The 12,712-nt window shown below is 36.9% G+C and overlaps 1 protein-coding gene and 1 long non-coding RNA gene across 2 annotated transcripts; both read left to right on the top strand.

Moving 5' to 3' along the window:
- Positions 1–4,779, top strand: LOC126584932 (uncharacterized). Its single transcript, XR_007610190.1, has 3 exons — positions 1–431; positions 731–794; positions 4,585–4,779. It is a non-coding gene; the product is annotated as an uncharacterized LOC126584932 (long non-coding RNA).
- A 6,971-nt stretch (positions 4,780–11,750) lies between these two features.
- On the top strand, positions 11,751–12,442 carry LOC126584918 (auxin-responsive protein SAUR21-like). The gene has a single exon (XM_050249290.1). The coding sequence runs from the start codon at positions 11,821–11,823 to the stop codon at positions 12,226–12,228; it is 408 nt and encodes a 135-aa protein (XP_050105247.1). The 5' UTR covers positions 11,751–11,820; the 3' UTR covers positions 12,229–12,442.
- The last annotated feature ends 270 nt before the right edge of the window (positions 12,443–12,712 follow it).

Raw genomic sequence — 12,712 nt, 5'->3', positions numbered from 1 at the left:
ATCTCTCTCACTCACCTCTCCTCTCTCTCCCTTGCTGAGCACACTCACACATGCATACGTACACCTCCACACCTACAACCATTGCAAGGTAGCACCCCTACCATTATCCCTTGTGATCCTTGTGAACCTTAGAACCTGGAAATGGGAGAAAAACCCCTTGAAAACACCCTCCCCAAGTTGCACTTTGCAAGGGACTTCTTTGACAAATTTTTGCCATTTTCGATGAAGGTAAGCCTCAAAATTGGTCCCTATCATTGTAGATCGTGTTTAGGTTCACAATTAGTAAGTTTTTGGGTGATTTTGGTGGTGTTAGAACTCGGAAAACATAATGGAAGTCACTGTGCAAAATCTAGAATTTAGAAACCGTGGTCGTTTGGCCATCTTCCAGCCATTTTTCTAGCCAACTTCAAACTCTGTTGGGCTCCCCAAAGGTATGAATCGCTTCTCCACATTCCTAACTACATTTTGGATTTTGAATCACTCGATTTGGACTTGTATTGAGCTCAGAATTAGCTCTTGAAGTTGGAAGAAAAATCTGGAAAAATTCCAGAAATTCGAAGAAGGCAAGTGCGGGCATACTCGCAGTGCATGGGCTACTCGTAGGGTTGTCAAGGGCCGACGCGTGGAGTGTACGGGCCTCCGTCAGAGGCACTGTGCTCTGTTGCCTTCCATTTTCCCAAATTTGATCGTTTTAGTAGAGTTTTATCAAATGATCTCTATTTGTGTTTAGGTGCGTCAATTGGAAGTGATCATGTCCTCACTAGTTCGAATGGCTCCCCGGTAGCGGAATATTGGTGAGTGGACCCCTTCTCAAATTGCATGTTTTTTTTATAAATATTGGGCTTGTATTCATTCTACATTTCATGAATTAATTACGTTTTATGATATGCTTTATGGATTTCTATATTTATGATTTTGGAGAATTCATGATTTATTCGCCTTTATGAATTAGTTTTGATTTATCTATTTAAGGTTTATAAAAGGGTATGTTTATGGAAATCACGTTTATGGAATTGCTTATGATTTCAGATGATGAGATTTTGGAATTCAAAGCTTGGCATAGGTTTTTGAGATATGTTTTCTGTGCTTATCTAGTGGGTTATCATACAACACATATACACAACCTGAGTATGTATAAGTCTATGGCCATAGGACACAGTTGAGGATATTTATGACATACTCCCAGCTTCACTGGCAAAACTAGTGTCGAACAGCTTCACTAGCCATAGCTAGTGTCGATGTGTTATGTTATCTATATGTTTCTTCTTTGGCGTAACCCAAAGTCGTACCGCTTCACCTTCGGGTGATGAGGCCTACTGTGTTTCTTTGCTGGCATAACCAATGTCGTACAGCTTTATATTCGGGTGATGGTTATGCCTTTTGGCGACTATGATACCCCTAGTTGAGTACATCGTTGTGTTGATTTCTGAGACTTGTTGGTTTTGCCTTCGGGCGATTCACTATCACTTCTAGAAATGATTACCGTACACACATTTTTATGGCATATTAGAATTTTTAAAACAGAGGGTTAGTATGTTCAGAAGGAAAAATGGTTTTCTTATTATTATTATTATTATTATTATACGTTTTTATGGCATATTAGAATTTTTAAAATAGGGGGTTAGTATGTTCAGAAGGAAAAATTAGTATGTTCAGAAAGAAAAATGGTTTTTTTTACTAAAAACTGGTTTAATATTATTATTAGTATTATTATTATACGTTTTTACGGCATATTAGAATTTTTAGAATAGGGGGTTAGTATGTTCAGAAGGAAAAATGTTTTTTTTTTACTGAAAAATGGTTTATTATTATTATTATTATTATTATTGTTATTATTATTGACACACCTCGACCCAGAATATCTATTAGGACTCCGAATCGAGCTGTGCTGGCCGACACTTGGAAGGTGACGAAGCCATAAAGTGTGATAATGTGTAAAATATGGATAAATTTAAACCTAAAAGTGCCTATATACACGAGTGCGTGGTGAGCGGTTTTGGACCCATTTCACATGTGATACAGAGCATAAGGAAAGTATAGTGAGGTAAGATAATAATTATACCATCATAAGGAGCCACTTGAAATGGGGAGTGTCACAAGTCCTCGTCGATATGAAACTTTGCTACTAGAACTTGGAGGGGTGCAAAAATAGAAAGTGTGAATGGGTAAAAACAAAACTTTTCATAATCATTTCAATTATCAAAGGTAGTAATCCCTCGCCGTAAAACTTGTATAGTTTCCAGAAAATCATACTACGTATAAGTATTAAATCAAAAGTATACTAACAGTAAATCCAGAAGTATACCACGACACATCATCTCATTAACAATATAAATAATCATGTGCTTAATAACTCATACTAGCACGTCAGTCGGAGTCACCTATGGTGACCTGTACGATTGCAACCATATCTCATCAATCAATGCTAGTACATAAGTCGGAATCACCTGTAGTGATCTGTACGACTTATTCATATCTCATCAATCAATGCTAGCTCATAAGTCGGAGTCACTTATAGTGACCTGTACGACTTATCCATATCTCATCAATCAATGCTAGCTCATAAGTCGGAGTCACCTATAGTGACCTGTACGACTTATCCATGTCTCATCAATCAATATCTAAGTAATATGTCAGCCGGATCCACCTCTTGTGGCCCGTATGGCTAGACCCATAGCTCATCACATATCCCTGCACACGAGTCGGAACCACCTTTAGTGGTTTATACCACATGATTGAGTGTAAATAAGTACGTTCAAGTGCTATGATCATGTGAAGACTGTGCGAGTAATCGCGGGTCACCTACGAGTCGGAACCACCTGTAGTGGTCTGTACGACAGGATTGTGCACCTCTCTTGGATCCAAGGTGAGCGTAAGGTGCGGGAGGTGAACATCACGTGAAGGACTGTGCCCTGGCCACGGGCAGAAACACTAACACCAGGGTGCAGGTTTATGAGCTCTAACTGTATTTAATATAACATATACGACTCATGGGCTACCTGTACGACAATGTCAGAGTTGCCTATTATTGCAACTTGTACAACAAGGTCGGAGTTGCCTAAAACATAAATGTAGTCATACGATAACTCAATCATTTCAACTAATACCATAAACTCACCTGAACTTACCTGTGCGTCCTACATTCACCTTCGCACTTCAATGCATTCACAATAATTATATGCAGGTAATGTACATATGGATATGCCGTGATGCAATCTAAAACTTAACCATATCATAGTATTTCCAAATATATACATATATATAATATGGAACAAAATGCATAAGTTGTAACGCCCTACTCCCGAACTATTTATTTTCGGCATAATTATCAGTGATAAGCCCAATTAGACATTAGTTTAATTAACTATCATTACTTACGTTTCCTTACTTCAATTTCTTGATTCTTCACACATTAATTTATAACCAACATTTAACCACCAAATCATAAGGTTAAATCTCACATTTTCCACCAATGTCCTTCACATTCCTCAATTCCCCAAACAAGGCTATTGTCTTCATTATTGTATGGCTGCATCTAACGTCTCGTTAGACTGCCTACGTACCCTAAACAGGGATCAAGCCATTTATAGTTTACACTAGTACTTCAAAGCATTCACAATAATTATATGTAGGTAATATGCATAAATCAACTTAAACACGTTTGTGGAATTATCAATCATATGTATATATATACAATAGAAAGGAAAAGACCCACTCACTGATATGTAGAAGGGTCGTAGCCCCCGAGTCTTGCTTGATTGTGCTCGTTTTCTGGAAACGTCTCACCTAACGCCGTTAGCATATTCCATCAACTTTGACGGAATATTCCCTTCCTTCAACCTCAGCTCACCGGAGTCTGGTGCCGGTGACCTCTGAAACTGTCGGTTTCACTTTTATGCCCTAAAACTCACGAACTCTTGCCGGAAAAATCTTGATAATCCGGCCACCTCTGTAACTCGCCAAAAATGAGCTTCCCGACGTCCAAAACCTTTCAAAATCCTTCCCTAATCTTTGTGAAGCAGTCTTAAGGCTCACTAGAACCTTAAAATTCAACGAAACCTCTGCGATCGTGACGGAGTCACTATGCACCACATCAGGGTTTCCTGGTTCTCGAGTTTTCGAAGTCTTCACGTCCAACCAAAGGTATAAATGAGTTCCTGGGCCTGCAATGAACACGAATATCACCTTCACAGCCTCGATCCATGCACGAAATGGTTGGTTCACCAGTTGACCATACAATTGTACGGAAAAGGAAGAAAAACCAAGAAGGAGGAGAAAGATAGAGTCAACGTGAGTGGTGTGTGTGTGTGGTCCTAGTTGGTCACCAAACAAAACAAAAGAAAAATAAAACCTAAGTTCTAATTGGGTCCAAGAACGTAGGAAAAATTGAATTGGTCCACAACCTAAATTCATCACACCACACAACGTCCAAGGGTAAGATAGGAATTTCACACTATCGAGGATATATTTTGGGACGGGCTGTCACAATTATTATTATTATTATTATTATTATTATAAAAAACTATGGTCCACTCACCTTTTGTTTTTGTGGTCCACTCACCTTTTGTTTTTGCGCCCCCTCAGGACCTAGTGACGAGGAATACAACCCGAGCTTCGAGGCATTTCCTTACCAATGAACTTACGTTCTTCCTCTTGTGTATGGCTTCTTTTTGAATTGTAACTTGATGTCTTACCTTTCACTAGTACTTTCGTTGAGTGATATGCTCTAGACATATTCATGCACCTTTTCTTTCGGATTTGTGACCATTAGACATTCTGTTTCGTTTATGTTAAATTTGGAACATTATTTTTGTCTCTTTTGCGTTTGTGTATTCCTTATGATTGTTGTTTGTTGTATGACTTTTGGAATACATGTTTCCCTTATGTTTTTGCATATTTATATATTCATGGCTTTCGTCACTCTTAAATGTCGGCCAGCATGTGTGATCTAGGTGTCATTTGGATATCTGGGTTGGGGTGTGTCATTTGCTAGTATTCTTCCATTCCTTGCAATAAACCCTAACTCTTAGGCGTTTGTTGCTTTGGCTTCTTCTGCCTTCAACAATCAAGGTCGTGGAATAGATTGCAATTAAAACCATGGTAATTACAATCGTGGCAATTACAGATCGTATAACAATCAGAGATCCAACAATTAAATTCGCCAAAAACAACAATCAGCGTATAATCGTGGAGGTTGAAATAATTTTTCTTCATATAATAAGAAAAATTCTGGCCAGGTATGTCATTAGTTCGATCACGAGGCTTGTGATTGTCTCATCGCATGAATCCTAGCTATGGTGGAAAATCCTCTCATTCAGCTATGGTTGCCAGCACATCAACTTCCAATCCTACTTGGCTTGTGGACTCAAGAGTCACCTCACACATGACCAACTCTTATGCAACTCTTCAAAATCCTAAAGCTTACATCGGTCCTAAATAAGTGTACATTGGTGATGGCAATGGTTTGCCCATCACTCACTATGGTTCTACTGTTTTGAATACTTCTACTAATGCTTTTAAACTCAATAAAGTGTTATATGTGCCTGCTTTGAAACACAATCTTCTCTCTGCAAATCAATTTCTGATTGATAATCAATGTTCTCTGCATCTTTATCCCTCTCACTTCACTGTGAATGATCTTTCTTCGGGAATAATGCGTTTTAAATGACCTGTCAAGCATGGTTTCTATCCATTCTTTTTCTCCTCTCCTCCTAATGGTCAACATAAATCATTCACTGCATCTATGAAAGCTTCAAGAGATCTTTGGCCCCAATGTTTGGGTCATTTTTTTTGGTCAAGATTATCAATAAGCTCGCCTCTCAATCTTGTATTTCAATTTTATCAAATACCAATAAATCCTTTTGCTTAAATTGTGCATTAGGTAAATGTTCTAGGCTTCCTTTTGTCTCTACTACTTGTACAACAAGCAACCCCTTATAACTTATTCATATAGATGTTTAGGGACCATCACCTATAATGTTTTCTCAAGATTTTAGGTACTATGTCATTTTTGTGGATGACTATACCCGATATTGTTGGTTTTATCCTTTAAAAAGCAAATCTGATGTAATGTCCACTTTTATGCAATATAAGTCTATGGTTGAAAACTCTCTATGTACAAAAATTATTGCTTTGAGATCTAATTCGGGTGGAGAGTACTTGAGTACTCATTTATCAACATTCTTGGCTACACATGGTATTCAGCGTCAACTTGCCCACACACCCCTGAACAAAATAGGTGTGTAAGTGCAAACATTGCCATTTAGTGAATCTTTTGGCAGCCTTCAAAGTACCTCATATCTATTGGGTTGAGGAATTTGACACAACAATCTACCTCATTAATAGATACCACCAGTTTACACTTCTTTGAAAGTATTTGGTTGCGCTTGCTTCCCATGGTTAAAGCCCTATACTTCTTCAAAGTTAGATCCTAAGAGTAAAGGCTGTGTATTCTTAGGCTACAGTTTGCATCATAAGGGCTACAAGTGTCTTGATCCTGCAACTAAAAGAATGTACATTTCTAGGCATGTTCTGTTCAATGAATCAAGCTTCCTATTTCACCATATATCAACCTCCCCACCTATTTCTCTACATTCTAATACCAATTCAGATTCAACTATTCCATCCACTCTTACTTTTACATTCATACCTTTTCTTGCACTTATCTATACCAATTATACTTCACCTCAGCTGTCCTCCTTACTTTCAACTACTAATCCTCCACTTGTCAATTCCACAAATACAACCTTAGGTTCTTTAGTAGCTATCTCAACACCACCCATTTTATCTCCACCTCAACCAATCAACACTCATTCAATGCAAACAAGATCAAAGTCTGGCATTTTCAAGCCTAAAACCCTCACGACTACTAAACATCCACTTCCCTCTCATCTCTTAGTGGATTATATACATACAAACTATCTTCAAGCTTCAAATCGCTCTCATTGGCATCAAGCAATGTAAGAAGAAGTTAATGTCCTTATCAATACTGGCACACGGTCTCTTGTCCTTAAGTCTTCATTTCAAAACCTTGTAGATTACAAGTGGGTCTTTCGAATCAAGAGAAAACCAAATGGAACTATAGATAGGTACAAAGCCCGGCTAGTTGCAAAAGAATTCAATCAACATGAAGGTTTAGACTACACTGAAACCTTTAGTCCTATAGCTAAACCAGTCACCATTAGGCTTCTACTCACTTATGCAGCTCAATACGATTGGGTTTTAAACCAACTCGATGCAATCAATGCCTTTTTACATGGTCCACTCACTGAATTTGTTTTCATGCAACGACCCTCTAGCTTTGAAGATTCAACCAAGCCATCTCATGTCTGTCACTTGCATAAATCCTTGTACGGTTTAAAACAAGCTCCTAGAGCTTGGTATGAGAAGCTTCATGGGGCTCTTCACTCTTTTGGCTTTGAAGGTTCTCAAAGTGACCATTCTCTATTTGTAAAAAATATTCAAAATTCGGTTTTCATCTTAATCTATGTGGATGACATTTTAGTTACTGGTCATTCTTCTGCAGCTTGTCAATAAATGATTAAACAACTCAGCTCATTGATTCCAATCAAAGATTTTGGAGCTCTGCATTATTTTGTTGGCATAAAAGTTAAAAGATCATCTTGAGGCATATTCATATCTCACACAAAATATATCGTGGAATGTTATCTAAAGCCAAAATGGTTGGAGCTAAACCTTGCAGTACACCACTCAACACCTCTAAACTTGATCATGAGTCTTTATTACTTGAGAATGCTTCTGAGTATCGTTCATTAGTTAGTGCTCTACAATATCTTACTTGGACAAGATCAGATTTCAATTTTACAATCAACCTTGTATGTCAATTCATGCAAAATCCCAAAATTTCACATCTCCAAGCAGTTAAGCGAATCCTAAGGTACCTGAAGGGTTCTATTGATCTTGGCTTATGGTTCTTAAAATGTTCAACTAATCCCTCATTCATAGCTTTCTCATATGCTAACTGGGCTGATTGTGCTCTAGATAGACGATCAACTAGAGGCTATTGTATCTTTATGGGAAACTCTTTAATTAGTTGGAGTGCTAAAAAGCATCCAACTGTAGCACGATCTTCCATAGAGACAGAGTACAGATCTCTTGCCAACACTGCGCCTGAGATTACCTGGATATGTAAACTGTTGGTTGACATTGGTTATTGCTTGCCTTGTTCTCCCCAACTATGATGTGACAATATTTCAGCCATATCTCTTGCCAAGAACCCTATTTTTCAAGCTCGGACAAAGCATGTTGAAATAGACTACCATTACATTTAGGAAAAGTCTTGGCAAAACAGATCTTTGTGCATTTTGTTTGTACTCAAGATCAGGTGGCTGACATTTGTACCAAATCTCTTTCCAAGTCAAGATTCATGTTCCTCCGTGACAAACTTCATCTTCAAGTACCTCAGTTTCGTTTGAAGGGGGATATAAAGGGCAATATTGTAACTACAACATCTAGGGATATTACTTAGTGGTTAAGGAATCTGTTAGTTTGTTATATTTGTTTTTCCTTAGTAGTTACAAGATACTTGTACATAAATACTCAAAGTGTAACTTTATCCTTTCATGAAATGAAATCATATTTTATCTAATATTGACATCATATTTTCTCATATGTCAAAATTGACAGCACACAATAGAATCCACATAAGATTGATATATCAGTTGAAGCCTCTATCTGCCTTAAAATATTATTACGTGTTTAACATCTCATTTGGAGATGGTCTAAGGTGGTAAAGTTGTCTTTTATCCTATATATGTAAACTTCATTTTTGCTCTCCAAAACACATGAGGGAGTATTTAAATGTATTTATGATCCACATCGATTCATTTCTTGTAATTTTCATGAAATTTTTAGGGCAATTAGCTAGAATAAACATATTTTGACAACATTCATAGATCATCTTTATAAAAAATTAGGCAAATTCAAAACTATTAAGCCATCTAATTGTAGTGAAGAAAAGAGACGAACATGGTTTTTCAAAGAAATACTAATATAACTACCATTTAATCTAGTGGTCAAATGGTTTCGGATTTGGGTGATTTTTCGTAGAAATGATCGATGAGGAAACACCTAAAAGATGGATGGTTTGGATAATTGAAATACGATGTAGAATGAGCCCTACAAAGAATCCATCAAATAAACTTATTTATTTATACTATAATATCACTCAAATAAGTTTATTTTAGAGTTTCACTGGCCTGGACAATGGACGACTTGTTGAGCACAAGAGAGTGTAGTCGGCAGTAGCGTTGGTGTAACACTCTCAAATTCGTTCATAAATAAGTGCTACCTATCCTACTTAGTGACTTAATGCGGAAGATTAATCGGCAAACCTCAAATTCACATTAGTAGGAATATTCAAAACCATGTCTCAAATAGGCATTTAATCTAAAACGATGGTCGAATGCTAAGCTCTCGAAAGAAGGTCAAAACTACAAATCATAAATTAAATTCCTAAAAGTCTATATAAAAAATCTCTCATCTTATCAAAAGAATATTTCGACTATTAGTTTTTTATTAATTAATATCACCCATATTGTTTGTGGAAAGTGTCTTGGATTTGTAGTGGAGGGCTACAAAGCAAAAACTCAGGGAACTTTGCTCCAATGCTATGTAAAATTGGTAATGTATGAGAATTTTGTGTGTATGATACAATAAAAGACTGTACAAAGAAAGTTACATAACTTGCTCTAGATTAATGATTCAATGAGAAAATTAAAATGAACTCCTAAATATTAGATACAAATCTTAACAAGCACCGATAACAAGTTCAATGCCAAGAAGTAAAATGAAAAGTATAAGACAAGAATGGATGAAGAATTACAAATGAAGAATTTACACCATACGGGCTTCAAAGAAAGCATTTGACTCTTTTTGTAGTTCATGAAATGGTCATTCTGACTACTTAATTTTGTGTATCTTACTGCTGAGCAGCTTGACGACTAAAGAAGGCGTTTGGATATATTCAATCATATCTTAGCCTATTCTTCAGCTTGATATATCGCGAGTTCCAAAATGATGATGCTTTGGGCATGAATTTGGAACACATATTCACTTCCTTAGCGTTTACTCACACAAACGGGAAGTGAGATGAAGGTATCTTCACTGCAGGGTAGTGTGATACTACCCATTGGATGATCGTATCCAAATTCTTCTTCAGCTCGACTTAACAGATCTTGGAAAAAGGACTGGTTCAAATATGAAACCGGAATCACGAACCGCTTGTTTGGCTCTCCCCTTTCCCAACATAGACTGCAAAATAACCTTTAGGAACATCTGACGAGCTTGATGGTGGTTGGTTTTTCTTAGCATGTGCAATACCAGGCAACCGGAAATGTTGAAGATATATGACTACTGCCACATCATTTGACACATCATCACAGTTAGTTAGGAATGCCACATCAGCTATTGTAGTCTGTTAGTTTGTTAAAAGTTAGTTACATTGATAGCTTAGCTGATAAGCTACACTTGGCTGTTAAATAAGCTTGTATCGAATCGTAGTATGATTATCTCTTTTCTATCTCTAAGAAATAACAAAGTCTGCATTCTCTTGATTCTCTCTCTACATTTCTTCTTATACAGTTCTTATACTTTTTCTGCAAAACATTCATCTGTGTACCTTGATGAATGTTATCAGGAAGCCCATGGTATTAAAATTTCTCTGTTAAGATTTCAAATGATCTGATAAATTTAAGCTCTAAGAAATATTTTGGTGTAGAAAACTTGTGTTGCTTTGCTCCGGAATCTGATTTTCATGCATATATATAGATGAAGTGGTACGGTGAAGATCATCAGTTGCATGAAATGATTTGTGGTAAAGGACCCAAGTGACGAGACAACATTAGCGAAATATCACATCGACTTTTCTTCCAACTAATCAAGAACAACTCGCGAGTCAATGTCAACACTGAACAAAACATTAAGTGCCACGTTGTCTTTAGAAATTGCAAAGAATGACGAGGAAAAATATTAATTGCTACGAAAAAATTTGTCGACAAATAATTAGCATTGGCTCCACGTTGTCACAAGCCTGTCTGTGATCTAATTAGCTAGGGAATTATCTTAAAGGTGGGATATATTGTAAACAGTTTTAGTTACATCTATACAGCTGCCGAGAGTGGCAATTGAATCCGTATTGTCAAGTGACCCAGCTGCTCAAGCTTTTCAATGTTCACATGGCTATGACTTCCAATTTCTCAAGGACATTGGTTACGGAAAAAATATGATTGGTGAAGGACCGTGGTGGAGCCAGTTGATAGTCATTTTCTCGTGGAAAATCACATGGACATGTCTTTCCATCTAATCAAGAAAAATATACGAGTAGAAATGAAGAATCATAATACCCTACAGCTACATCTTTTCATAACTGCACAAACTGAAAACGTATTGAAACTAAATAAAACATAGTGTCCTACTCATGTTCTGAAGATACGCCGACAAGATCACTGGTAATCCTAACAATTAACAGGATGTTATAAGAAAGTTTGAGTGAGTGGTCTGCAAGAAATTGAATGGGATTGAAAAAAAATCTAAAGACAGAAGCATTTGCAAGTTCACATGGCTCTGTCTTCAAATTCATCATCTTGTCAAAATACATTAATTGGTGGTGATTGAGAATATATTTCTGTTGAAGTACTGCATTCTGTCCAGCAGTATTTCACCTAAAATATTGAAGTTGAGGTGGAAAACAGCACCATGTCATCAGTGTCCCTTCTATGCCCTAATATGGTCTTAATTGTCACCACATATTTCTTTCAACAGAGGACAAATCCTACATAAAACTTTAACTATATTTATTTCATGAGACTTTCATTGCCATTATTCATTCAAGCCTCTGAATATTCTCAACTCTTCTCTTCTTCTTTCTCCAATAAACTTGCACCGGACATTTCTCCAGAAAGACATAAAATCATGGGTTTCCGTCGTCCAAGTGTAACTCATGCAAAGAAAATTCTTCGGCGGTCTTTTTCAAATTCAAGTCGAGGTGGTTCACATAATTTAGCAGATGTCCCAAAAGGTTATTTAGCGGTTTATGTTGGGGAGAGCGAGAGACAGCGGTTTGTCATTCCTGTATCATACCTCAACCAACTTTCATTCCAAGACTTGCTAAGTGAGGCTGAACAAGAATTTGGATTTGATCATCCAATGGGTGGTCTAACAATTCCCTGCAGACAAGATACCTTCATTGATATTATTTCTCAGTTATGAATTCATTGTGATTACGAGTTGAGTCACATTTTTGTAAAGCAAGAATTTTTCTTCATACTGTACAAATACTTTTCCCTTTTGTGAGTGCGAAATGTACTCTCTGAAGGATGATGTGAATAAAGATTATAAATGTGGATAAGGATGTTAGGCTCTGATGTACATAAAAGTTGCAGTAATAATTCAGTAAATGATCACAGCATTTTTACAAGGGAAATACTATTTTGCCGTGAAAATAACAGCTCAGTTTTACAATTTTTGGAATTGTGATGTACCATGTTTTTGTTGAAAATCTCAAATCGGGATTTACAACTTATAATTACATGGTTTCATTCCTAATTACATCGAAGCATTTAGGAGCTCACTGCTTTAGCTAGACAACTTAGCTAAGCCTACTAGATGGATGTTACTACTTAACAGAGATTGTATGGATACAAAGTACTGAATCAATAGCGGGTGCATACAAGGTCATAGGCTAACAAATCTC

This window comes from Malus sylvestris, chromosome 10 (assembly GCF_916048215.2).
Source record: "Malus sylvestris chromosome 10, drMalSylv7.2, whole genome shotgun sequence".
In the NCBI taxonomy this organism is placed as follows: Eukaryota; Viridiplantae; Streptophyta; class Magnoliopsida; order Rosales; family Rosaceae; genus Malus; species Malus sylvestris.
The sequence above is the reverse complement of the archived record's forward strand: the minus strand, read 5'-3'. Positions and strand labels throughout refer to the sequence as shown.